Raw genomic sequence first — 26,480 nt, 5'->3', positions numbered from 1 at the left:
CTCTACAGTAACTGTTACTGTATGTGGTTGGTAGTCACCTCAGCTCTACAGTAACTGTTACTGTATGTGGTTGGTAGTCACCTCAGCTCTACAGTAACTGTTACTGTATGTGGTTGGTAGTCACCTCAGCTCTACAGTAACTGTTACTGTATGTGGTTGGTAGTCACCTCAGCTCTACAGTAACTGTTACTGTATGTGGTTGGTAGTCATCTCAGCTCTACAGTAACTGTTACTGTATGTGGTTGGTAGTCACCTCAGCTCTACAGTAACTGTTACTGTATGTGGTTGGTAGTCACCTCAGCTCTACAGTAACTGTTACTGTATGTGGTTGGTAGTCACCTCAGCCCTACAGTAACTGTTACTGTATGTGGTTGGTAGTCGTCTCAGCTCTACAGTAACTGTTACTGTATGTGGTTGGTAGTCGTCAGAGCTCTACAGTAACTGTTACTGTATGTGGTTGGTAGTTACTGTAGTCACCTCAGCTCTACAGTAACTGTTACTGTATGTGGTTGGTAGCTACTGTAGTCACCTCAGCTCTACAGTAACTGTTACTGTATGTGGTTGGTAGTCACCTCAGCTCTACAGTAACTGTTACTGTATGTGGTTGGTAGTCGCCTCAGCTCTACAGTAACTGTTACTGTATGTGGTTGGTAGTTACTGTAGTCACCTCAGCTCTACAGTAACTGTTACTGTATGTGTTTGGTAGTTACTGTAGTCACCTCAGCTCTACAGTAACTGTTACTGTATGTGGTTGGTAGTCACCTCAGCTCTACAGTAACTGTTACTGTATGTGGTTGGTAGTCACCTCAGCTCTACAGTAACTGTTACTGTATGTGGTTGGTAGTCGTCTCAGCTCTACAGTAACTGTTACTGTATGTGGTTGGTAGTCACCTCAGCTCTACAGTAACTGTTACTGTATGTGGTTGGTAGTCGCCTCAGCTCTACAGTAACTGTTACTGTATGTGGTTGGTAGTCATCTCAGTTCTACAGTAACTGTTACTGTATGTGGTTGGTAGTCGCCTCAGGTCTACAGTAACTGTTACTGTATGTGGTTGGTAGTCACCTCAGCTCTACAGTAACTGTTACTGTATGTGGTTGGTAGTCACCTCAGCTCTACAGTAACTGTTACTGTATGTGGTTGGTAGTCACCTCAGCTCTACAGTAACTGTTATTGTATGTGGTTGGTAGAACCTCAGCTCTACAGTAACTGTTACTGTATGTGGTTGGAAGTCACCTCAGCTCTACAGTAACTGTTACTGTATGTGGTTGGTAGTCATCTCAGCTCTACAGTAACTGTTACTGTATGTGGTTGGTAGTCACCTCAGCTCTACAGTAACTGTTACTGTATGTGGTTGGTAGTCACCTCAGCTCTACAGTAACTGTTACTGTATGTGTTTGGTAGTTACTGTAGTCGCCTCAGCTCTACAGTAACTGTTACTGTATGTGGTTGGTAGTCACCTCAGCTCTACAGTAACTGTTACTGTATGTGGTTGGTAGTCACCTCAGCTCTACAGTAACTGTTACTGTATGTGGTTGGTAGTCACCTCAGCTCTACAGTAACTGTTACTGTATGTGGTTGGTAGTCATCTCAGCTCTACAGTAACTGTTACTGTATGTGGTTGGTAGTCATCTCAGGGGAGATGGGTGATGACATAATATGTGTTAATGTGTTTGTGTTATAACATTGATCTTGTCCATATCTGCTGATCATCTCTACACAGAGTAAAGTGGGTACCAGTTACTTACATAGATCAGAGTGGGTACAAGTTATTACACAGAGCAGAGTTGGTACCAGTTATTACACAGAACAGACCGTCGGGGGTACCAGTTACTTACACAGATCGGTGGGTACCGTCCCGCGGTGGGACCAGTTACTTACACAGATCAGAGTGGGTACCAGTTACTTACACAGATCAGAGTGGGTACCAGTTACTTACACAGATCAGAGTGGGTACCAGTTACTTACACAGATCAGAGTGGGTACCAGTTACTTACACAGATCAGAGTGGGTACCAGTTATTACACAGGTCAGAGTGGGTACCAGTTATTACACAGATCAGAGTGGGTACCAGTTATTACACAGTTCAGAGTGGGTACCAGTTATTACACAGATCAGAGTGGGTACCAGTTACTTACACAGATCAAAGTGGGTACCAGTTATTACACAGATCAGAGTGGGTACCAGTTATTACACAGATCAGAGTGGGTACCAGTTATTACACAGATCAGAGTGGGTACCAGTTACTAACACAGAGCAGAGTGGGTACCAGTTATTACACAGAGCAGAGTGGGTACCAGTTACTAACACAGATCAGAGTGGGTACCAGTTATTACACAGGTCAGAGTGGGTACCAGTTACTTACACAGATCAGAGTGGGTACCAGTTATTACACAGATCAGAGTGGGTACCAGTTACTAACACAGAGCAGAGTGGGTACCAGTTATTACACAGATCAGAGTGGGTACCAGTTATTACACAGATCAGAGTGGGTACCAGTTATTACACAGGTCAGAGTGGGTACCAGTTACTTACATAGATCAGAGTGGGTACCAGTTACTAACACAGAGCAGAGTGGGTACCAGTTATTACACAGATCAGAGTGGGTACCAGTTATTACACAGATCAGAGTGGGTACCAGTTATTACACAGGTCAGAGTGGGTACCAGTTACTTACATAGATCAAAGTGGGTACCAGTTACTAACACAGAGCAGAGTGGGTACCAACTACTTACATGGTGAGTAGCCACCGGGACTGCTTTGCCAACCCCAGGCAGGCCACCAGGCATATAACCAGATCTAGGATCAGCAGTAACAGGTAGGTCAGCCACCTAGAAAACAGAGAGGGCACAGTGTTACAGGTCTATGATCAGCAGTAACAGGTAGGTCAGCCACCTGGAGAACAGAGAGGGCACAATGTTACAGGTCTAGGATCAGCAGTAGCAGGTAGGTTACCCACCTAGAGAACAGAGAGGGCACAGTGTTACCGATCTAGGATCAGCAGTAGCAGGTAGAAGGGAGGGGGAACGAGCACCAAAACAAAGGCACTGCAGATATGACCCAGGTACAGAGTTGAAACGAGAGGTGAGGTTTCTGTCTTCACTGGTTGCCCTTTTCTTGCGACAATGGGTCACAAATCTTGCTGCTGTGATGGCACGCTGTGGTATTTCACCCAATAGATATGGGAATTTATGAAAATCGGGTTTGTTTTCAAATTCTTTGTGGATCTGTATAATCTGAGGGAAATATGTGTCTCTAAAATGGTCATACACTTGGCAGGAGGTCAGGAAGTGCAGCTCAGTTTCCACCTTGTGGGCAGTGTGCACATAGCCTGTCTTCTCTTGAGAGCCAGGTCTGACTACGGCGGCCTTTCTCAATAGCAAGGCTATGCTCACTGAGTCTGTACATAGTCAAAGCTTTCCTTAAGTTTGGGTCAGTAAGTTTGGGTCAGGTACTCTGCCACTGTGTATTTTCTGTTTAGGGTTGTCACGTAGAGTAGGCCAGAAGGCTAAACTGGAAAACCTAACCTCTATCAAAATAAAAAGATGGCGGAGCCGCAAAAGTTCTTCTGTGCAAGGGTGTTTATTTACATAGTGATTCCGGAACAAAAACAACAGTACTGCCATCAAACGTATACCTTATGGGACAGCTTAAAAACAATGCTGCCCCATCCACAGCTCAATCCAAAATGCCTCTTTATGAACCCCTCCCCTCAGAACAATTAACACTAATTAATTAAGCAATTACCTATTCAAACCTACATTTTTCCATTTAAAAAAACATACTAAAGTATATACATTGCAACACGTTTTTTATTAAACAATATCTCAATATAACATTTACAAAATGACATCACTACTGACAGTGTCTTTCAATATGCCCATTTACATTAATGAGCCATTCGGGACAGGCACTACAAAGTCAGCCCAATTCCCTTAGCTTGGGTCCTTATCCAGCATACCCGGAAGCTACAGAGATGGAGAGAGAGCGGAACAGAACAAACAAACAAACAAACAAACAAACAATCAATCAAACATACAACGGCTCATCCATAACATCGATAAGTATAATAAATATTGCTTACCGTAAATTCCGGACTATAAGCAGCAACTTTTTTCCCAGGCTTTGAACCTCGCGGCTTAAACAATGACATGGCTAATATATGGATTTTTCCCGCTTTCAATTTTTTTTGCTCCAAAAACACATTCTGTGACGTGCTCAGTTTTTGGGCGGCATGAAGCTTTCATTAGACCAATGAAATTGCCGAACGGGTCAGGGTCAAACAACTTTTTTGTTTACTGTTTAGATTAAATCGAGCGCTCTCAAACATCCCATCATTCTGATTACGGTAGTCATTTTGTCACCCTCATCATGGCAAAGACACGGAGAAATGAATATGATGCAGCTTTCAAGTTGAAGGCGATTGATCTGGCTGTTGGAAAAGGAAATAAAGCTGCTGCACGGGAGCTTGGTCTTAATGAGTCGATGATAAGACGTTGGAAACAGCAGCGTGAGGAATTGACTCAGTGCAAAAAGACAACTAAAGCTTACTGCTAATTTTTTATTTTTTGTTACAAGCTGTGTTTCGTTAAAGCCTATTTATTTTTGTTACAAGCCGTATTTCGTTAAAGCCTGTGTAAAGTTAATTTGTTTCAGTGTACCGGTAGGCACCTGCGGCTTATAGACATGTGCAGCTTATTTATGTTCAAAATTAAAAAAAAAAAAAATTCAGTGGGTGCGGCTTATATTCAGGTGCGCTTAATAGTCTGGAAATTACGGTATATTAAATATGAACACTTGTCTGTTTATGTCTTTATACAATAACCAGTTACTGACGTAAGTGTGAAATGTATGTACTAAGATAGAGAAGTTAACTTGTGTGTTGACCCACATTGTTAACTGATCTGATAACGGAGCAGGGAGGAGTGATGAATGTGTGCGTGCGTTAAAGTACCAAATGCTGCCCGCGGCCAGTGACGGACTTCTACGTCACAAGGGCCAAATAGCATTCTAGTTTGCTCTGTTTTTTTTGTTAATTCTTTCCAATGTGTCAAGTAATTATCTCTCTGTCTCTCTCTCTGTCTGTCTGTCGGTGTCTCTCTCGCTCTTTCTCCCTTTCTCTCTTTCTCTCTTTCGTGTGTGCGCATAAAGCCACGTTTCCACTGCACTGGCCCCAGTGGAAAAATCATGACGCTTCTAGCTTTGAATAAGCGGGATATTGAGGTCAAAGTGCAAACCTACGGTCACCTCTAGTGCAATAGTGACATCATACTTGGCGAACTCATAGTGTGAGATAGTCTTGAAACGGCCATTTGAAATGGAATGTATTGGATTGAAATGGCTTGAAATGGGCCCCAAACCACTTATCTGTTTGGTAACCCCACACCATGATAGCCTGCAGTAAATTGACCACACATATCTTTATAGAGAAGAGACTGGGTGGGTGAGGAGCGGCACTAAGCAATCGCTATGCTATTACATTTGTCTGGATAAATGTCTGTACAAATGTGTTCTAATGAAAGGAAGCAAAGGAGAGAGTGAGAGCGAGAGAACGAAAGAGTGCCTTCCATCCCCCTCTGCCCTCAGTGAAACACCTCTTCATCAATAAATACTGCATCCTCCACTGGTACAGTACCCCCTCTAGCAGTCACTTTATAACACACTGACTCACCAGCCTTGGAAAACCAATATATATAGGTGTCAGATTACACCAGTCAGTCAGGCCGGAGCAACAGGCCCAGTCTAGAGCCTTAACTACAGTGAGGGGAGACACACATAGACTGGCTGGTAGTCACGATGAGGTCACTGTTCATTCTGTCTGTCTGCATATCTGACTGTCTGCCTGCCTGCCTGTCTTCATGCCTGACTGTCTGTCTGTCTTTCTGTCTGTCTCCTCTTCTCACCTGTAGTACTCTACGTAATCTGTCTGATCAGCGATGGCCGACAGGTCCACCTTGGCCTTGCTGAGCTCCGGCATGGAGGTCAGCTGTCTGATGATGTTGTCAGCCATCTGACCCATGAACCTCAAGGCCTGGACATAGTCCCCCCGCGTAGCAAAGATCTCATCCAGACGTTTCAGGTGCTGCTGCAGACCCACCTCCATACTGCCCAGAGAACTGGAGACCTGAGAGAGAGAGATTTATTGACTGTTAAAGGGAGTAAATGACTGTTTTTGTACTAGAGAGATAGTTGACAGGACAGATTTAGGAGTCATGTACAGCTGTATGTACAGAACGTACATGTGTGTGTGGACTGAAGTGAATGTTGGCATGTATATGCATATCCTGTTGGGGGTAGGGGGCAGTATTTACACGGCCGGATAAAAAACGTACCCGATTTAATCTGGTTATTACTACTGCCCAGAAACTAGAATATGCATATAATTATTGGCTTTGGATAGAAAACACCCTAAAGTTTCTAAAACTGTTTGAATGGTCTCTGTGAGTATAACAGAACTCATATGGCAGGCAAAAACCTGAGAAGATTCCTTACAGGAAGTGGCCTGTCTGACCATTCCTTGAGCTTCTTGCCTCTGTTTATTGAAGACTGAGGATCTTTGCTGTAACGTGACACTTCCTACGGCTCCCATAGGCTCTCAGAAGGCGGGAAAAAGCTGAATGATGTAATTCCAGCCCCAGGCTGAAACACATTTGCGCTTTTGGCAAGTGGCCGATCAGAGGACAATGGGCTTAGGCGCGTGCACGAGTCGACCCCATGCTTTATTTTCTTTCGTCTTTTTACCTAAACGCAGATTCCCGGTCGGAATATTATCGCTTTTTTACGAGAAAAATTGCATAAAAAATTGATTTTAAACAGCGGTTGACATGCTTCGAAGTACGGTAATGGAATATTTAGAATTTTTTTGTCACGAAATGCGTCGTGCTCGTCACCCTTCTTTACCCTTTCGGATAGTGTCTTGAACGCACTAACAAAACGCAGCTGTTTGGATATAACTATGGATTATTTGGGACCAAACCAACATTTGTTATTGAAGTAGAAGTCCTGGGAGTGCATTCTGACGAAGAACACCAAAGGTAATAACATTTTTCTTATAGTAAATCTGACTTTGGTGAGTGCTAAACTTGCTGGGTGTCTAAATAGCTAGCCCTGTGATGCCGGGCTATCTACTGAGAATATTGCAAAATGTGCTTTCACCGAAAAGCTATTTTAAAATCGGACATATTGAGTGCATAGAGGAGTTCTGTATCTATAATTCTTAAAATAATTGTTATGCTTTTTGTGAACGTTTATCGTGAGTAATTTAGTACATTTTTAGTAAATTCACCGGAAGTTTGCGGGGGGTATGCTAATTCTGAACGTCACATGCTAATGTAAAAAGCTGTTTTTTTATATAAATATGAACTTGATTGAACAAAACATGCGTGTATTGTATAACATAATGTCCTAGGTGTGTCATCTGATAAAGATCATCAAAGGTTAGTGCTGCATTTAGCTGTCTTCTGGGTTTTTGTGACATTATATGCTAGCTTGAAAAATGATGTCTGATTATTTCTGGCTGGGTACTCTGCTGACATAATCTAATGTTTTGCTTTCGTTGTAAAGCCTTTTTGAAATCGGACAGTGTGGTTAGATTAACGAGAGTCTTGTCTTTAAAATGGTGTAAAATAGTCATATGTTTGAGAAATTGAAGTAATAGCATTTCTAAGGTATTTGAATAACGCGCCACAGGATTCCACTGGCTGTTACGTAGGTGGGACGATTTCGTCCCACTGGCCCTAGAGAAGATATCTGTGTATCTATTTGTGAACAGTATCCGTATTCCACATACAACATTCCATTAATATAGAGTGGTTGAACGCTAACAGTGTAACATACACTATATATACAAAAGTATGTGGACACCCCTTCAAATTAGTGGATTTGGCTATTTCAGCCACACCCGTTGCTGACTGGTGTATAACATCGAGCACACAGCCATGTAATCTCCATAGACAAACATTGTCAGTAGAATGGCCTTACTGAAGAGCTCAGTGACTTTTAACGTGACACTATCATAGGATGCCACCTTTCCAACAAGTCCATTCATAAAATCTCTGCCCTGCTAGAGCTGCCCAGTTCAACTGCCCCGTCACAAAGCAAGGTCCTTACATAAATGGTTTGTCGAGATCAGTGTGGAAGATCTTGACTGGTCTGCACAGTGCCCTGACCTCAACCCCATCGAACACCTTTGGGATGAATTGGAACGCCGACTGCGAGCCAGGCCTAAACAGCCAACATCAATGCCCGACCTCACTAATGCTCTTGTGGCTGAACTGAAGTAAGTCCCCGCAGCAATGTTCCAACATCTAGTGGAAAGTCTTCCCAAAAGAGTGGAAGCTGTTATAGCAGCAAAGGGGGGACCAACTCCATATTAATGTCCATGATTTTGGAATGAGATGTTTGACGAGCAGGTGTCCACATACTTTTGATCATGTAGTGTACATAGCATACCACCCTGCATTCCACTGCTGGCTTGTCTCTGATGCTAAGCAGGGTCGGCCCCTGGATGGGAGACTAGATGCTGCTGGAAGTGGTGTTGGAAGGCCAATAGGGGGACTCTTCCCTCTGGTCTAAGGAGATTCCAATGCCCCAAGGCAGTGAAGGAGATGTTGCCCTGTGTAGGGTGCCGTCTTTCAGATGGGACGTTAAACGGGTGTCCTGACTCTCTGGGGTCACTAAAGATCCTATTGCACTTATCGTTAGAGTAGAGGTGTTAACCCTGGTGTCCTGGATAAATTCCCAATCTGGCCCTCATACCATCATGGTCACCTAATCATCCCCAGCTTCCCATTGGCTCATTCATCCCACCTCCCCATTGTACCTCTTCCCCAGGTCGTTGGTGTAAAAGAAAATGTGTTCTCAATCAACTTACCAGGTCAAATAAGGGTGTAGTGGCTAGGTTCTAACATCTATAGATGGCCACTTCTAGAGACGCTTTTACCGGCACGGTTCCAATGTGTTTTCCCTGTTAAAGGACTTGAGAGAGTTCTTGTTCTACTCACAAAAAGGTCCAGGTTTCAGTTGATTCCAGTTGATGAATGGTAGAACCAAGCATTCTAAACACATTCCAGTTGATGAATGGTAGAATCGCTGCACCACTCAGGCGGCCTCAAATCTAATCTTAACAACTCCAAGTTATGGAAGTGGAATTTAGTTGGAATTGTAAAACATTTAATCTTTATTAGGCTTACTTATCGACTCCGCTGTCCCTCTGTCTGGGCTGCAGTCCTGCGGGTCTTCAAGGAAGTTTGTTCTCTTCTTCTCCTGGTCTTCAGGTTCACAGTGATCACAGCACAGACCATCCCCAGCAGAGCACAGCCCATCAGTGAAGAGTACACTCTCTACTCCCTCTCCTTTCTCCTCTCCTCTCCCTCTCTGCTCTCTTTCTCCTCTCCTCTCTACTCCCTCTCCTTTCTCCTATCCTCGCTACTCCCTCTCTTCTCTCTTTCTCCTCTCCGCTCTACTCCATCCTCTCCTCTCTACTCCCTCTCCATTCTCCTCTCCTCTCTACTCCCTCTCTTCTCTCTCCTCTCCTCTCTACTCCCTCTCCTTTCTCAATCTCCTCTCCTCTGTTTCTACTCTCCTCTCTACTCCCTCTCCTCTCTTTCTCCTCTCTACTCCCTCTTCTATAGCTTTCTCTTCCTCTCCTCTCTACTCCTTCTCCTCCCTTTCTCCTCTCCTCTCCTCCACTCCCTTCTCCCCTCCTCTCCTCTCTACTCCCTCTCTTTCTCCTCTCTACTCACTCTCCTCTCTTTCTCCTCTCCTCTCTACTCCCTCTCTTCTCCCTTTCTCCTTTCCTCTCTACTCCCTCTCTTCTCTCTTTCTCCTCTCCTCTCTACTCCCTCTCCTCTCTACTCCCTCTCCTCTCTCTTCCCTCGCTCTCTTTCTCCTCTCTACTCCCTCTCCTTTCTCTTTCTCCTCTCTACTCCCTCTCTTCTCGCTTTCTCCTCCTCTCCTCTCTACTCCCTCTCTTCTCGCTTTCTCCTCCTCTCCTCTCTACTCCCTCTCTTCTCGCTTTCTCCTCCTCTCCTCTCTACTCCCTCTCTTCTCACTTTCTCCTCCTCTCCTCTCTACTCCCTCTCTTCTCGCTTTCTCCTCCTCTCCTCTCTACTCCCTCTCTTCTCGCTTTCTCCTCCTCTCATCTCCTCTCTACTCCCTCTCCTCTCTACTCCCTCTCTCGCTTTCTCCTCTCCGCTCTACTCCCTCTCCTCTCTTTCTCCTCTTTCTCCTCTCCTCTCTACTCCCTCTCCTCGATTTCTCCTACTCTCCTCTCTACTCCCTCCTTTCCTCTCAATTCCCTCTCCTCTCTCTTCCCTCTCCTCTCTCTTCCCTCTCCTCTCTCTTCCCTCTCCTCTCTCTTCCCTCTCCTCTCTACTCCCTCTCCTCTCTACTCCCTCTCCTCTCTACTCCCTCTCCTCTTTCTTCCTCACTCTCTTCTCTCTCCTCTTCCACTCTGCTGCTCTGCTGTCCCTGTGTCTGGACTGCAGTCCTCCGGGTCTTCAGGGAAGTCTGGTCTCTTCTTCTCCAGGTCTTCAGGTTCACAGTGATCACAGCACAGACCATCCCCAGCAGAGCACAGCCCATCAGTGAAGAGTACACTCTGTAGAACGTGGAGTTGATGCCAAACGGGTCCCACACCAGCAAGAGGGTCTTAGTTACTGAGACACACAACCCTTCATAGAAGACAGCACACCAGTACTCTCCACTGTCTGCCAGTGAGAGGTTAGAGAGGACCAGAAAGGAGGGAGGGTGTGATGCATTCATTCGGCCAACCAAGTCTTGGGGCAAGTTTGCTAGTTGTACTCTTGTGTCCAGAATGACATCGTCCAGCTGAGCAGTCCGTCTGTACCACACCCTGTCAGACTCAGTGAGATTAGAGTTACAGCTGAGAACAACCTCCTCTCCCTCTGAGAAAAACTCTGTGAGCGGCTCAGCCTTGGGGCACACCAGGAGAGCATAGCGTTTTCTGTATCTGTACGTTCCTTGTAACTTCTTAGAGCACCCATACCACCCTGAGTGGTTGAGCATCAGTGATGGGATGACCAGGGAGAAGTTCCCTGATGTTCTTCCATCTGTCAGGTACATCTGCTTCCCTCCGCTAGTGAGATGACTGGGGACCCATCTGATGTATCCAAAGAGGATACTATCCCACCTTGTCTCTGTCCCATTGGGGTCATCAGGGTTAAAGCAGGGCAGTACAGCCTCCTCTCCTACTGAGAGAGTAACATACTGTAACTTATGTCCCAGATTAAAGACCAGGCTGTAAACACAAAGCTGTCCCCCCAGTCCCATGCACCAGTAATACGACTCCAGGTCCTTTATGGTGATGTTGGTGATGTGGAGAGAGGAGCTGTTCTCAGCTAACTGCACTCTGTTGTCCCCATTTTCATCCTCCCTGAACCATCTGACTGTCATGTTGGCATCTTCCCTTGTGCCCTCACACTGCAGCTCTACACGTTGTCCTAAATTAACCTGCATCATCTCTTCTTCATTTGAACCACTGCAGACTAGGAGTTCCTTGCTGTCCCGGTGTGACACCCTGCCGTCTGTCCAACACTCCATTCTGTACCGTCCAGAGTCTGACTGAGTGAGATTGTTGATATAGAGATTTGATCCCTCCAGTACCAGTCGATCCCTAAACTCAGCAGCCAGGGAGGAATTCTCAACTGGGTTTGAAGTGTTCCACAGCAGCAGGCTCTCTCCAGCTGAGGATCTGAACATCAAACAGTAGTCTTCTCCTTCATCATTAGAAATGTAAAAGGTACATTTGTCTCCTTCATCTTTGATGTCCTGGTCTGTAAGGACAGTTCTGATCAGAACAGCCAGTTGAATGCTGAGAGGTATGAGCCAAGCCATTCTACTCTGAGAAGTCTGTCAAGCATGTGGATCTTATGAGTCATTTCTGTCGTGTTTTCACTCTGATACAGTGGATCATATCTATTCATCTGAGTTTCTGGAGGTCGGAAGAGGCAGGGCAGAGTTAGCAGAGGTGTTAAAATACCACAGAAGACAACATGAAGCTGATAACGATGAAGGAAAGAGGGGTTTTTATTTTAACGTTGTGGTCTGAAGGTTGTGAATCTTTTAAATGTCCTTTCTGAGATCAGAAGTTTATCCTAATAGTCTCTCCCTGCAGACACACAGGACATGCAGTACTGCTTGGTTTATCTCTGATTCAGAATTCATTTACTTTATTCAACTTTACAGTTTTTAAAATTATTATTTAACCTTTATTTATTTATATATTTATTCTCATTAACCATGTTTCCATTCACAGTTTTTATGCAAATAAAGTAATACCGTATAAAAAATATCACGAGAGCTTTGATGGTAACAGGAAGTTTTGGTACAATTGTATAAATGCAGACAAATAATTTGTTTGTTCAACATGGTGGGAACTTTTTCTGTCAGTAAAATGTATTATGCGAGAAATGGCAGTGGACACGCCTTTATGCACAAATATTGATATAATAACAATCATATCGAAGTAAACTTGGAATCACGCGATGATATGGTGTGTGGTCCTCACACTACGACTCGGAAAACCATGCAGTTTATTAGTCTACAGATGAAATAAGTTATGATGAACTTCACAGGGTGGTGAAAGTGCATAGTGATCTTGATGTTCCTTTACAAACAAATATCAATGGTCTGATTCTGGTGACATGATGATCGATGCTGGACTGCAGTTTGATAAATAAAAATACTTATCCATACTAATCTCATCATGTGGACTAGCCTACCTGCACAGCCTACCTGCACTGTACCTGTGAGCTGTTGGCATGAGCACACGTGCCAAGACCAGAGTAGGCAAATGTATGTAACGCACCAGTTTTTGTGACAACTGTTGAAAATGCCATGGAAACACATTGAACTTCAGATTTTTATTTGGTACATGAAAACTTTGGCAAAAAAGTCCATTGTGTGTGCACTATGTCATCACATACTAATTTGTCTACACAACAAGTCAGTTTGGTGGAAACACCACCACTGGTTGGATAATGCTCATTTTTTTTATATTTGCATGAAAATCTGTCACCAAATGAATAGAAACCTAGCTAGAGAGAGAAAATATATTTCACAAGAAAGACCTATAGGACAGTTTTCATGAAGGGGAACATGGTTCTGCCGTGGGTAGCCTAAGAGCCCTGGCGTATCCCTGTACCATAGGCAATTTGCCAAGGGGGATGGGGGGACATGTCCCTCAATATTCAGAACAGATTGATTCTTCCCCAAATCATTTATTTAAAATTACATTTAAAAAATGGGGTCGGGATGGAAGCTTTAGAAATCGGTAAGAAATGGCACTTCTGTAGCCAAATATCTTATTCAAGCATTAAATGACCTGGCATGATGGTGCTTTGATCAGTTATACAGTTTAAGGACTTTATTTTTGCGTTTTTGCCCAAAGTCGACCTTTAAAGTAACTCTCCTGTGTCTAGTACTGGCCGCTAGCAGAACTCTACTATGTCGAGTACTGGTCGCTAACAGAACTCTACTGTGTCTAGTACTGGTCGCTAGCAGAACTCTCCTGTGTCTAGTACTGGCCGCTAGCAGAACTCTCCTGTGTCTAGTACTGGCCGCTAGCAGAACTCTACTGTGTCTAGTACTGGCCGCTAGCAGAACTCTACTATGTTGAGTACTGGCCGCTAGCAGAACTCTACTGTGTCTAGTACTGGTCGCTAGCAGAACTCTCCTGTGTCTAGTACTGGTCGCTAGCAGAACTCTCCTGTGTCTAGTACTGGCCGCTAGCAGAACTCTACTATGTTGAGTACTGGCCGCTAGCAGAACTCTACTATGTCGAGTACTGGCCGCTAGCAGAACTCTACTGTGTCTAGTACTGGCCGCTAGCAGAACTCTCCTGTGTCTAGTACTGGCCGCTAGCAGAACTCTACTGTGTCTAGTACTGGTCGCTAGCAGAACTCTCCTGTGTCTAGTACTGGCCGCTAGCAGAACTCTACTGTGTCTAGTACTGGTCGCTAGCAGAACTCTCCTGTGTCTAGTACTGGTCGCTAGCAGAACTCTCCTGTGTCTAGTACTGGCCGCTAGCAGAACTCTCCTGTGTCTAGTACTGGCCGCTAGCAGAACTCTCCTGTGTCTAGTACTGGCCGCTAGCAGAACTCTCCTGTGTCTAGTACTGGCCGCTAGCAGAACTCTACTGTGTCTAGTACTGGCCGCTAGCAGAACTCTACTGTGTCTAGTACTGGTCGCTAGCAGAACTCTACTATGTCGAGTACTGGCCGCTAGCAGAACTCTACTATGTTGAGTACTGGCCGCTAGCAGAACTCTACTGTGTCGAGTACTGGCCGCTAGCAGAACTCTACTGTGTCGAGTACTGGCCGCTAGCAGAACTCTACTGTGTCTAGTACTGGCCGCTAGCAGAACTCTACTGTGTCTAGTACTGGCCGCTAGCAGAACTCTACTGTGTCTAGTACTGGTCGCTAGCAGAACTCTACTGTGTCTAGTACTGGTCGCTAGCAGAACTCTACTGCGTTTAGTACTTTTTTCTACATTGTAGAATAATAGTGAAGACATCAAAATTATGAAATAACACATATGGAATCATGTAGTAACCAAGAAAGTGTTAAACAAATCAAAATCCATTTTAGATTTGAGATTCTTCAAAGTAGCCACCCTTTGCCTTGATGACAGCTTTGCACACCCTTGGCATTCTCTCAACCAACTTCATGAGGTAGTCACCTGGAATGCATTTCAATTAACAGGTGTGCCTTGTTAAAAGTTAATTTGTGGAATTTCTTTCCTTCTTAATGCGTTTGAGGCAATTAGTTGTGTTGTGACAAGGTAGGTGGGGTACACAGAAGATAGCCCTATTTGGTAAAAGACCAAGTCCATATTATGGCAAGAACAGCTCAAATAAACAAAGAGAAACGACAGTCCATCATTACTTTAAGACAGAAAGTTTCTTCAAGTGCAGTCGCAAAAACCATCAAGCGCAATGTAGAAAATAGTAAAAATAAAGAAAAACCCTTGAGTAGGTGTGTCTAAACTTTTGACTTGTACTGTATATACAGTATATAGTACTACTGTTCCCGCCGTATAGGTCAACAGTAGTGAAATTCATAGGGAATAGAGTACCACTTGGATCACAGTAACCTGACAGTATGGAGCCAGAGAGCACAGCTATGTGGTAAGACAGTAAGGACACTATGTAACACATCCTCCTCTCCTCCCCAGGTCCCTAGGGAAGGTCTCTGATTGCCAGGAAACTGCTCTGATGTCCTGCCCCCACCACACACCACCGCCTGCCGCCTAACGTTCATCTTTCACCCTAGCCCGACCAACAGGAAGGAGAGGTGGGATCCTGACAGCCCGTAGGTCTGCCTGGCCTGGAAGGAGAGGTGGAAGCCTCACAGCCCGTAGGTCTTCCTGGTCTGGATGGAGAGGTGGAAGCCTCACAGCCTATAGGTCTGCCTGGTCTGGATGGAGAGGTGGAAGCCTCACTGCCTATAGGTCTGCCTGGCCTGGATGGAGAGGTGGAAGCCTCACAGCCTATAGGTCTGCCTGGCCTGGATGGAGAGGTGGAAGCCTCACAGCCTATAGGTCTGCCTGGCCTGGATGGAGAGGTGGAAGCCTCACAGCCTATTGGTCTGCCTGGTCTGGAAGGGGAGGTGAAAGCCTCACAGCCTATAGGTCTGCCTGGCCTGGAAGGAGAGGTGGAAGCCTCACAGCCCATAGGTCTGCCTGGCCTGGAAGGAGAGGTGGAAGCCTCACAGCCCATAGGTCTGCCTGGCCTGGAAGGAGAGGTGGAAGCCTCACAGCCCATAGGTCTACCTGGCCTGGATGGAGAGGTGTTAGCCTCACAGCCTATTGGTCTGCCTGGCCTGGATGGAGAGGTGGAAGCCTCACAGCCCATAGGTCTACCTGGCCTGGATGGAGAGGTGGAAGCCTCACAGCCCATAGGTCTACCTGGCCTGGATGGAGAGGTGTTAGCCTCACAGCCTATTGGTCTGCCTGGCCTGGATGGAGAGGTGGAAGCCTCACAGCCCATAGGTCTACCTGGCCTGGATGGAGAGGTGGAAGCCTCACAGCCTGTAGGTCTGCCTGGCCTGGATGGAGAGGTGGAAGCCTCACAGCCTATAGGTCTGCCTGGCCTGGAAGGAGAGGTGGAAGCCTCACAGCCCATAGGTCTACCTGGCCTGGATGGAGAGGTGTTAGCCTCACAGCCTATTGGTCTGCCTGGTCTGGAAGTAGACGTGGAAGCATATCTCTGGATCATACCGTAATTGTATAAACTAAACATTCAGAGAGACACTGTATTCATAGACACACTGTAAAGAAGAGATATATACACTGCTCAAAAAAATAAAGGGAACACTAAAATAACACATCCTAGATCTGAATGAATGAAATAATCTTATTAAATACTTTTTTTCTTTACATAGTTGAATGTGCTGACAACAAAATCACACAAAAATAATCAATGGAAATCCAATTTATCAACCCATGGAGGTCTGGATTTGGAGTCACACTCAAATTTAAAGTGGAACCCCACACTACAGGGTGATCCAACTTTGATGTAATGTCCTTAAAACAAGTCAAAATGAGGCTCAGTAGTGTGTGTGGCCTCCACGTGCCTGTATGACCTCCCTACAACGCCTGGGCATGCTCCTGATGAGGTGGCGGATGGTCTCCTGAGGGATCTCCTCCCAGACCTGGACTAAAGCATCCGCCAACTCCTGGACAGTCTGTGGTGCAACGTGGCGTTGGTGGATGGAGCGAGACATGATGTCCCAGATGTGCTCAATTGGATTCAGGTCTGGGGAACGGGCTGGCCAGTCCATAGCATCAATCCCTTCCTCTTGCAGGAACTGCTGACACACTCCAGCCACATGAGGTCTAGCATTGTCTTGCATTAGGAGGAACCCAGGGCCAACCGCACCAGCATATGGTCTCACAAGGGGTCTGAGGATCTCATCTCGGGAACCTAATGGCAGTCAGGCTACCTCTGGCGAGCACATGGAGGGCTGTGCGGCCCCCCCAAAGAAATGCCACCCCACACCATGACTGACCCACCTGGAGGATGTTGCAGGCAGCAGAACGTTCTCCACGGCGTCTCCAGACTGTCACGTCTGTCACATGTGCTCAGTGTGAACCTGCTTTCATCTGTGAAGATCACAGGGCGCCAGTGGCGAATTTGCCAATCTTGGTGTTCTCTGGCAAATGCCTAACGTCCTGCACGGTGTTGGGCTGTAAGCACAACCCCCACCTGTGGACGTCGGGCCCTCATACCACCCTCATGGAGTCTGTTTCTGACCGTTTGAGCAGACACATGCACATTTGTGGCCTGCTGGAGGTCATTTTGCAGGGCTCTGGCAGTGCTCCTCCTTGCACAAAGGCGGCGGTAGCGGTTCTGCTGCTGGGTTGTTGCCCTCCTACGGCCTCCTCCACGTCTCCTGATGTACTGGCCTGTCTCCTGGTAGAGCCTCCATGCTCTGGACACTACGCTGACAGACACAGCAAACCTTCTTGCCACAGCTCACATTGATGTGCCATCCTGGATGAGCTGCACTACCTGAGCCACTTGTGTGGGTTGTAGACTCTGTCTCATGCTTCCACTAGAGTGAAAGCACCGCCAGCATTCAAAAGTGACCAAAACATCAGCCAGGAAGCATAGGAAATGAGAAGTGGTCTGTGCTTACCACCTGCAGAACCACTCCTTTATTGGGGGTGTCTTGCTAATTGCCTATAATTTCCACCTGTTGTCTATTCCATTTGCACAACAGCATGTGAAATGTATTGTCAATCAGTGTTGCTTCCTAAGTGGACAGTTTGATTTCACAGAAGTGTGATTGACTTGGAGTTACATTGTGTTGTTTAAGTGTTCCCTTTATTTTTTTGAGCAGTATATATTGTATAGGGTATGAGTCTCCAGCTAACTGGGTTCTTCTCTGTTGTAAATTATATCCAGAATTCATCAAATTCCATAATATTGTTCTTTTTCATTGACGTCATGCAACCTCAAAAAAATCTTTATTTGTCCTAATTCCGCATTGATTTCTAAGCAGCACACAGTGGTAACAAATGGCCTTCAGAGAACTTATGAGAGAAATTAAGAAGTCCCAAAAAATAACCACATAGTGGTGTGTTAGAGAAGGAGGTATGGCTAACTATTAATGTAGCGTATGAATCTGTGTCTGCAGTTCGTCCCTGCATCTGACAGACTAGAACTGATAGTCTTGGGCCCTGTTCAGTAAAGGGCATGACGTCCCAAAATGTTTTGTAACACAACATGAATATCTGTCTTCTTAGAGAGACAGGTAATACCTTCCCGTTTCAAAACGTTTCCACCTTCTGAACACAACACAGGTAATGCCTAGTCTAGCAGGTTGGCAGAGTAGAGTGGTTATTTACATGGGGCCGAGGCCTGCCGCCAAACCATCAGTGACCCTGTGCCCTGTTTCACTCTGTGCCCTGGCTGTGTGCCCCCTGGCTGTGTGGACCCTGGCTGTGTGGACCCTGGCTGTGTGGACCCTGGCTGTGTGGCCCCTGGTTGTGTGACTGTGTGGCCCCTGGCTGTGCGGCCCCTGGCTGTACGGCCCCTGGCTGTGTGGCCCCTGGGCTGCTCTCAGCTCAGTCTCTCGTCACAGAGAGAAGAGGCTGCCAGCACAGTCACACAGTGACAGACACAGGTTGTGTCTCAAGTGGCACTCCATTCCCTATATAGTGACCAGGCTGGTCAAAAGTAGTGCACTATATAGGGAATAGAGTGCCATTTGGGACACAAAACAGAGAGCTGATAGAACCACTGTTCATTTAAGAGGGGGGATTTTACCAAACAACACGCCTCAGCGTCATCAAACAAGATAAGCTGGTTGGAATAGGGAAACATTTGAGGAAACATCTTAGGAACTGTGGGGAGTTTCCAACACTCTACTGTACCTCAGTGTATTTACACTGCCACAAATGGTATTTATAAAACATGTTAGTTAAAACTTCCTGTTCTGGTTTAAATAAGGAAGTCTCTGTTTGTTTCCCTGGAGGACTGTTCACTACAATCAATACCTGCATAGATTGCAGGCCCCAGGAATCACATTGGAAAACCATGGGACACTCCCGGTACACAAAACTTTCTGGAGATACACTACAGTTCAAAAGTTTGGGGTCACTTAGAAATGTCCTTGTTTTGAAAGAAAAGCACATTTTTTGTCCATTAAAATAACATCAAATTGATCAGATATTCAGTGTAGACATTGTTAATGTTGTAAATGACTATTGTAGCTGGAAACAGCTGTTTAATTTATGGAATATCTACTAAGGCGAACAGAGGCCCATTACCAGCAACCATCACTCCTGTGTTCTAGAGGCACGTTGTGTTAGCTAATCCAAGTTTATCATTTTAAAAGGCTAATTGATCATTAGAAAACCCTTTTGCAATTATGTTAGCACAGCTGAAAACTGTTGTCCTGATTTAAAGACGCAAGAAAACTGGCCTTCTTTAGACTAGTTGAGTATCTGGAGCATCTGGAGTGTGTGTGTAATTGGTGTGAATGATGTGTGCGTGGTATGTGTGTGTGCGTGGTCTGCGTGGTGTGTGTGCGTGGTGTGTGTATGTGTATAACCTGGATGTTTAGAGGGAGTTATGAGATTAAAGTGTCAAGAAACACTGAAAGGAGCTGAACCACCATTAGTACAGATAGATGGAGAGATAATCCCGGTTCTACTTCCTGTCTAACAGACTCTCTACTACCCCAGACTGTTACTACCTTCTGTCTAACAGACCCTCTACCCCAGACTGTTACTACCTTCTGTCTAACAGACCCTCTACTACCCCAGACTGTTACTACCTTCTGTCTAACAGACCCTCTACTAACCCAGACTGTTACTACCTTCTGTCTAACAGATCCTCTACTACCCCAGACTGTTACTACCTTCTGTCTAACAGATCCTCTACTACCCCAGACTGTTACTACCTTCTGTCTAACAGATCCTCTACTACCCCAGACTGTTACTACCTTCTGTCTAACATACCCTCTACTGCCCCAGACTGTTACTACCTTCTGTATAACAGATCCTCTACTATCCCAGACTGTTACTACCTTCTGTCTAACAGACCCTCTACTGCCCCAGACTGTTACTACCTTCTGACTAACAGACCCGCTACTACCCCAGACTGTTACTACCTTCTGTCTAACAGACCCTCTACTGCCACAGACTGTTACTACCTTCTGTCTAACAGAACCTCTACTACCCCAGACTGTTACTACCTTCTGACTAACAGAACCTCTACTACCCCAGACTGTTACTACCTTCTGACTAACAGACCCTCTACTACCCCAGACTGTTACTACCTTCTGTCTAACAGAACCTCTACTACCCCAGACTGTTACTACCTTCTGACTAACAGACCCTCTACTACCCCAGACTGTTACTACCTTCTGTACTAACAGACCCTCTACTGCCCCAGACTGTTACTACCTTCTGTCTAACAGACCCTCTTCTGCCCCAGACTGTTACTACCTTCTGTCTAACAGACCCTCTACTACCCCAGACTGTTACTACCTTCTGTCTAACAGACCCTCTACTGCCCCAGACTGTTACTACCTTCTGTCTAACAGACCCTCTTCTGCCCCAGACTGTTACTACCTTCTGTCTAACAGACCCTGTACTACCCCAGACTGTTACTACCTTCTAACTAACAGACCCTCTACTACCCCAGACTGTTACTACCTTCTGTCTAACACACCCTCTACTACCCCAGACTGTTACTACCTTCTGTCTAACAGAACCTCTACTACCCCAGACTGTTACTACCTTCTGACTAACAGAACCTCTACTACCCCAGACTGTTACTACCTTCTGTCTAACAGACCCTCTACTGCCCCAGACTGTTACTACCTTCTGTCTAACAGACCCTCTTCTGCCCCAGACTGTTACTACCTTCTGTCTAACAGACCCTGTACTACCCCAGACTGTTACTACCTTCTAACTAACAGACCCTCTACTACCCCAGACTGTTACTACCTTCTGTCTAACAGACCCTCTACTACCCCAGACTGTTACTACCTTCTGTCTAACACACCCTCTACTACCCCAGACTGATACTACCTTCTGACTAACAGACCCTCTACTACCCCAGACTGTTACTACCTTCTGACTAACAGACCCTCTACTACCCCAGACTGTTACAACCTTCTGTCTAACAGACCCTCTACTACCCCAGACTGTTACTACCTTCTGTCTAACAGACCCTCTACTACCCCAGACTGTTACTACCTTCTGTCTAACAGACCCTCTACTACCCCAGACTGTTACTACCTTCTGTCTAACAGACCCTCTACTACCCCAGACTGTTACTACCTTCTGTCTAACAGACCCTCTACTACCCCAGACTGTTACTACCTTCTGTCTAACAGACCCTCTACTACCCCAGACTGTTACTACCTTCTGTCTAACAGACCCTCTACTACCCCAGACTGTTACTACCTTCTGACTAACAGACCCTCTACTGCCCCAGACTGTTACTACCTTCTGTCTAACAGACCCTCTACTGCCCCAGACTGTTACTACCTTCTGTCTAACAGACCCTCTACTGCCCCAGACTGTTACTACCTTCTGTCTAACAGACCCTCTACTACCCCAGACTGTTACTACCTTCTGTCTAACAGACCCTCTACTACCCCAGACTGTTACTACCTTCTGACTAACATATCCTCTACTGCCCCAGACTGTTACTACCTTCTAACAGACCCTCTACTGCCCCAGACTGTTACTACCTTCTGTCTAACAGACCCTCTACTGCCCCAGACTGTTACTACCTTCTAACAGACCCTCTACTACCCCAGACTGTTACTACCTTCTGTCTAACAGACCCTCTACTACCCCAGACTGTTACTACCTTCTGTCTAACAGACCCTCTACTACCCCAGACTGTTACTACCTTCTGTCTAACAGACCCTCTACTGCCCCAGACTGTTACTACCTTCTGTCTAACAGACCCTCTACTGCCCCAGACTGTTACTACCTTCTGTCTAACAGACCCTCTACTGCCCCAGACTGTTACTACCTTCTGTCTAACAGACCCTCTACTACCCCAGACTGTTACTACCTTCTGTCTAACAGACCCTCTACTACCCCAGACTGTTACTACCTTCTGTCTAACAGACCCTCTACTACCCCAGACTGTTACTACCTTCTAACAGACCCTCTACTGCCCCAGACTGTTACTACCTTCTGTCTAACAGACCCTCTACTACCCCAGACTGTTACTACCTTCTGTCTAACAGACCCTCTACTACCCCAGACTGTTACTACCTTCTGTCTAACAGACCCTCTACTGCCCCAGACTGTTACTACCTTCTGTCTAACAGACCCTCTACTGCCCCAGACTGTTACTACCTTCTGTCTAACAGACCCTCTACTACCCCAGACTGTTACTACCTTCTGTCTAACAGACTCTCTACTGCCCCAGACTGTTACTACCTTCTGTCTAACAGACCCTCTACTACCCCAGACTGTTACTACCTTCTGTCTAACAGACCCTCTACTACCCCAGACTGTTACTACCTTCTGACTAACAGACCCTCTACTACCCCAGACTGTTACTACCTTCTGTCTAACAGACCCTCTACTACCCCAGAAAGTTACTACCTTCTAACAGACCCTCTACTACCCCAGACTGTTACTACCTTCTGTCTAACAGACCCTCTACTACCCCAGACTGTTACTACCTTCTGTCTAACAGACCCTCTACTACCCCAGACTGTTACTAAATTCTGTCTAACAGACCCTCTACTACCCCAGACTGTTACTACCTTCTGTCTAACAGACCCTCTACTGCCCCAGACTGTTACTACCTTCTGTCTAACAGACCCTCTACTGCCCCAGACTGTTACTACCTTCTAACAGACCTTCTACTACCCCAGACTGTTACTACCTTCTGTCTAACAGACCCTCTACTGCCCCAGACTGTTACTACCTTCTGACTAACAGACCCTCTACTGCCCCAGACTGTTACTACCTTCTGTCTAACAGATCCTCTACTACCCCAGACTGTTACTACCTTCTGTCTAACAGACCCTCTACTACCCCAGACTGTTACTACCTTCTGTCTAACAGACCCTCTACTACCCCAGACTGTTACTACCTTCTGACTAACAGACCCTCTACTGCCCCAGACTGTTACTGCCTTCTGTCTAACAGACCCTCTACTGCCTTTGACTGTTACTGCCTTCTAACTAACAGACCCTCTACTACCCCAGACTGTTACTACCTTCTGACTAACAGACCCTCTACTGCCCCAGACTGTTACTACCTTCTGTCTAACATATCCTCTACTACCCCAGATTGTTACTGCCTTCTGTCTAACAGACCCTCTACTACCCCAGACTGTTACTACCTTCTGTCTAACAGACCCTCTACTACCCCATACTGTTACTACCTTCTGTCTAACACACCCTCTACTACCCCAGACTGATACTACCTTCTGACTAACAGACCCTCTACTACCCCAGACTGTTACTACCTTCTGACTAACAGACCCTCTACTACCCCAGACTGTTACAACCTTCTGTCTAACAGACCCTCTACTACCCCAGACTGTTACTACCTTCTGTCTAACAGACCCTCTACTACCCCAGACTGTTACTACCTTCTGTCTAACAGACCCTCTACTACCCCAGACTGTTACTACCTTCTGTCTAACAGACCCTCTACTACCCCAGACTGTTACTACCTTCTGTCTAACAGACCCTCTACTACCCCAGACTGTTACTACCTTCTGTCTAACAGACCCTCTACTACCCCAGACTGTTACTACCTTCTGTCTAACAGACCCTCTACTACCCCAGACTGTTACTACCTTCTGTCTAACAGACCCTCTACTGACCCAGACTGTTACTACCTTCTGTCTAACAGACCTTCTACTGCCCCAGACTGTTACTACCTTCTGTCTAACAGACCCTCTACTGCCCCAGACTGTTACTACCTTCTGTCTAACAGACCCTCTACTGCCCCAGACTGTTACCACCTTCTGTCTAACAGACCCTCTACTACCCCAGACTGTTACTACCTTCTGTCTAACAGACCCTCTACTGCCCCAGACTGTTACTACCTTCTAACAGACCCTCTACTACCCCAGACTGTTACTACCTTCTGTCTAACAGACCCTCTACTGCCCCAGACTGTTACTACCTTCTAACAGACCCTCTACTACCCCAGACTGTTACTACCTTCTGTCTAACAGACCCTCTACTACCCCAGACTGTTACTACCTTCTAACTAACAGACCCTCTACTACCCCAGACTGTTACTACCTTCTGTCTAACAGACCCTCTACTACCCCAGACTGTTACTACCTTCTAACTAACAGACCCTCTACTGCCCCAGACTGTTACTACCTTCTGTCTAACAGACCCTCTACTGCCCCAGACTGTTACTACCTTCTGTCTAACAGACCCTCTACTACCCCAGACTGTTACTACCTTCTGTCTAACAGACCCTCTACTACCCCAGACTGTTAGTACCTTCTGTCTAACAGACCCTCTACTACCCCAGACTGTTACTACCTTCTAACAGACCCTCTACTGCCCCAGACTGTTACTACCTTCTGTCTAACAGACCCTCTACTACCCCAGACTGTTACTACCTTCTGTCTAACAGACCCTCTACTACCCCAGACTGTTACTACCTTCTGTCTAACAGACCCTCTACTGCCCCAGACTGTTACTACCTTCTGTCTAACAGACCCTCTACTGCCCCAGACTGTTACTACCTTCTGTCTAACAGACCCTCTACTACCCCAGACTGTTACTACCTTCTGTCTAACAGACTCTCTACTGCCCCAGACTGTTACTACCTTCTGTCTAACAGACCCTCTACTACCCCAGACTGTTACTACCTTCTGTCTAACAGACCCTCTACTACCCCAGACTGTTACTACCTTCTGACTAACAGACCCTCTACTACCCCAGACTGTTACTACCTTCTGTCTAACAGACCCTCTACTACCCCAGAAAGTTACTACCTTCTAACAGACCCTCTACTACCCCAGACTGTTACTACCTTCTGTCTAACAGACCCTCTACTACCCCAGACTGTTACTAAATTCTGTCTAACAGACCCTCTACTACCCCAGACTGTTACTACCTTCTGTCTAACAGACCCTCTACTGCCCCAGACTGTTACTACCTTCTGTCTAACAGACCCTCTACTGCCCCAGACTGTTACTACCTTCTAACAGACCTTCTACTACCCCAGACTGTTACTACCTTCTGTCTAACAGACCCTCTACTGCCCCAGACTGTTACTACCTTCTGACTAACAGACCCTCTACTGCCCCAGACTGTTACTACCTTCTGTCTAACAGATCCTCTACTACCCCAGACTGTTACTACCTTCTGTCTAACAGACCCTCTACTACCCCAGACTGTTACTACCTTCTGTCTAACAGACCCTCTACTACCCCAGACTGTTACTACCTTCTGACTAACAGACCCTCTACTGCCCCAGACTGTTACTGCCTTCTGTCTAACAGACCCTCTACTGCCTTTGACTGTTACTGCCTTCTAACTAACAGACCCTCTACTACCCCAGACTGTTACTACCTTCTGACTAACAGACCCTCTACTGCCCCAGACTGTTACTACCTTCTGTCTAACATATCCTCTACTACCCCAGATTGTTACTGCCTTCTGTCTAACAGCCCCTCTACTACCCCAGACTGTTACTACCTTCTGTCTAACAGACCCTCTACTGCCCCAGACTGTTACTACCTTCTAACAGACCCTCTACTACCCCAGACTGTTACTACCTTCTGTCTAACAGACCCTCTACTACCCCAGACTGTTACTACCTTCTAACAGACCCTCTACTACCCCAGACTGTTACTACCTTCTAACAGACCCTCTACTACCCCAGACTGTTACTACCTTCTAACAGACCCTCTACTGCCCCAGACTGTTACTACCTTCTAACAGACCCTCTACTGCCCCAGACTGTTACTACCTTCTGTCTAACATATCCTCTACTACCCCAGATTGTTACTGCCTTCTGTCTAACAGCCCCTCTACTACCCCAGACTGTTAATACCTTCTGTCTAACAGAACCTCTACTACCCCAGACTGTTACTACCTTCTGTCTAACAGACCCTCTACTACCCCAGACTGTTACTACCTTCTGTCTAACAGATCCTCTACTACCCCAGACTGTTACTACCTTCTGACTAACAGACCCTCTACTACCCCAGACTGTTACTACCTTCTGTCTAACAGACCCTCTACTACCCCAGACTGTTACTACCTTCTGTCTAACAGACCCTCTACTGCCCCAGACTGTTACTACCTTCTGACTAACAGACCCTCTACTACCCCAGACTGTTACTACCTTCTGTCTAACAGACCCTCTACTGCCCCAGACTGTTACTACTTTCTAACAGACCCTCTACTACCCCAGACTGTTACTACCTTCTGTCTCACAGACCCTCTACTACCGCAGACTGTTACTACCTTCTGTCTAACAGACCCTC

At 46.1% G+C, this 26,480-nt stretch overlaps 2 protein-coding genes across 2 annotated transcripts in view; both read right to left on the bottom strand.

Annotated features, from left to right (window-relative positions):
* LOC106560351 (protein tweety homolog 2-like) overlaps window positions 1-26,480 on the bottom strand; it is a 97,478-nt gene that overhangs the window by 21,966 nt on the left and 49,032 nt on the right. Inside the window, exons 4-5 of the mRNA XM_045719727.2 lie at window positions 5,902-6,122; window positions 2,734-2,829 (exon numbers count right to left, since the gene is read on the bottom strand). Coding sequence (XP_045575683.2) covers window positions 2,734-2,829; window positions 5,902-6,122 — 317 coding nt within the window. The remainder of the gene's footprint in view (window positions 1-2,733; window positions 2,830-5,901; window positions 6,123-26,480) is intronic.
* Window positions 10,237-11,919, bottom strand: LOC145879751 (uncharacterized). The gene has a single exon (XM_082976108.1). The coding sequence runs from the start codon at window positions 11,852-11,854 to the stop codon at window positions 10,370-10,372; it is 1,485 nt and encodes a 494-aa protein (XP_082832234.1). The 5' UTR covers window positions 11,855-11,919; the 3' UTR covers window positions 10,237-10,369.

The sequence above is a fragment of the Salmo salar genome, chromosome 06 (genome assembly GCF_965601325.2).
Source record: "Salmo salar chromosome 06, fSalSal1, whole genome shotgun sequence".
In the NCBI taxonomy this organism is placed as follows: domain Eukaryota; kingdom Metazoa; phylum Chordata; class Actinopteri; order Salmoniformes; family Salmonidae; genus Salmo; species Salmo salar.
This window is presented reverse-complemented; position numbering and strand designations above follow the sequence as displayed.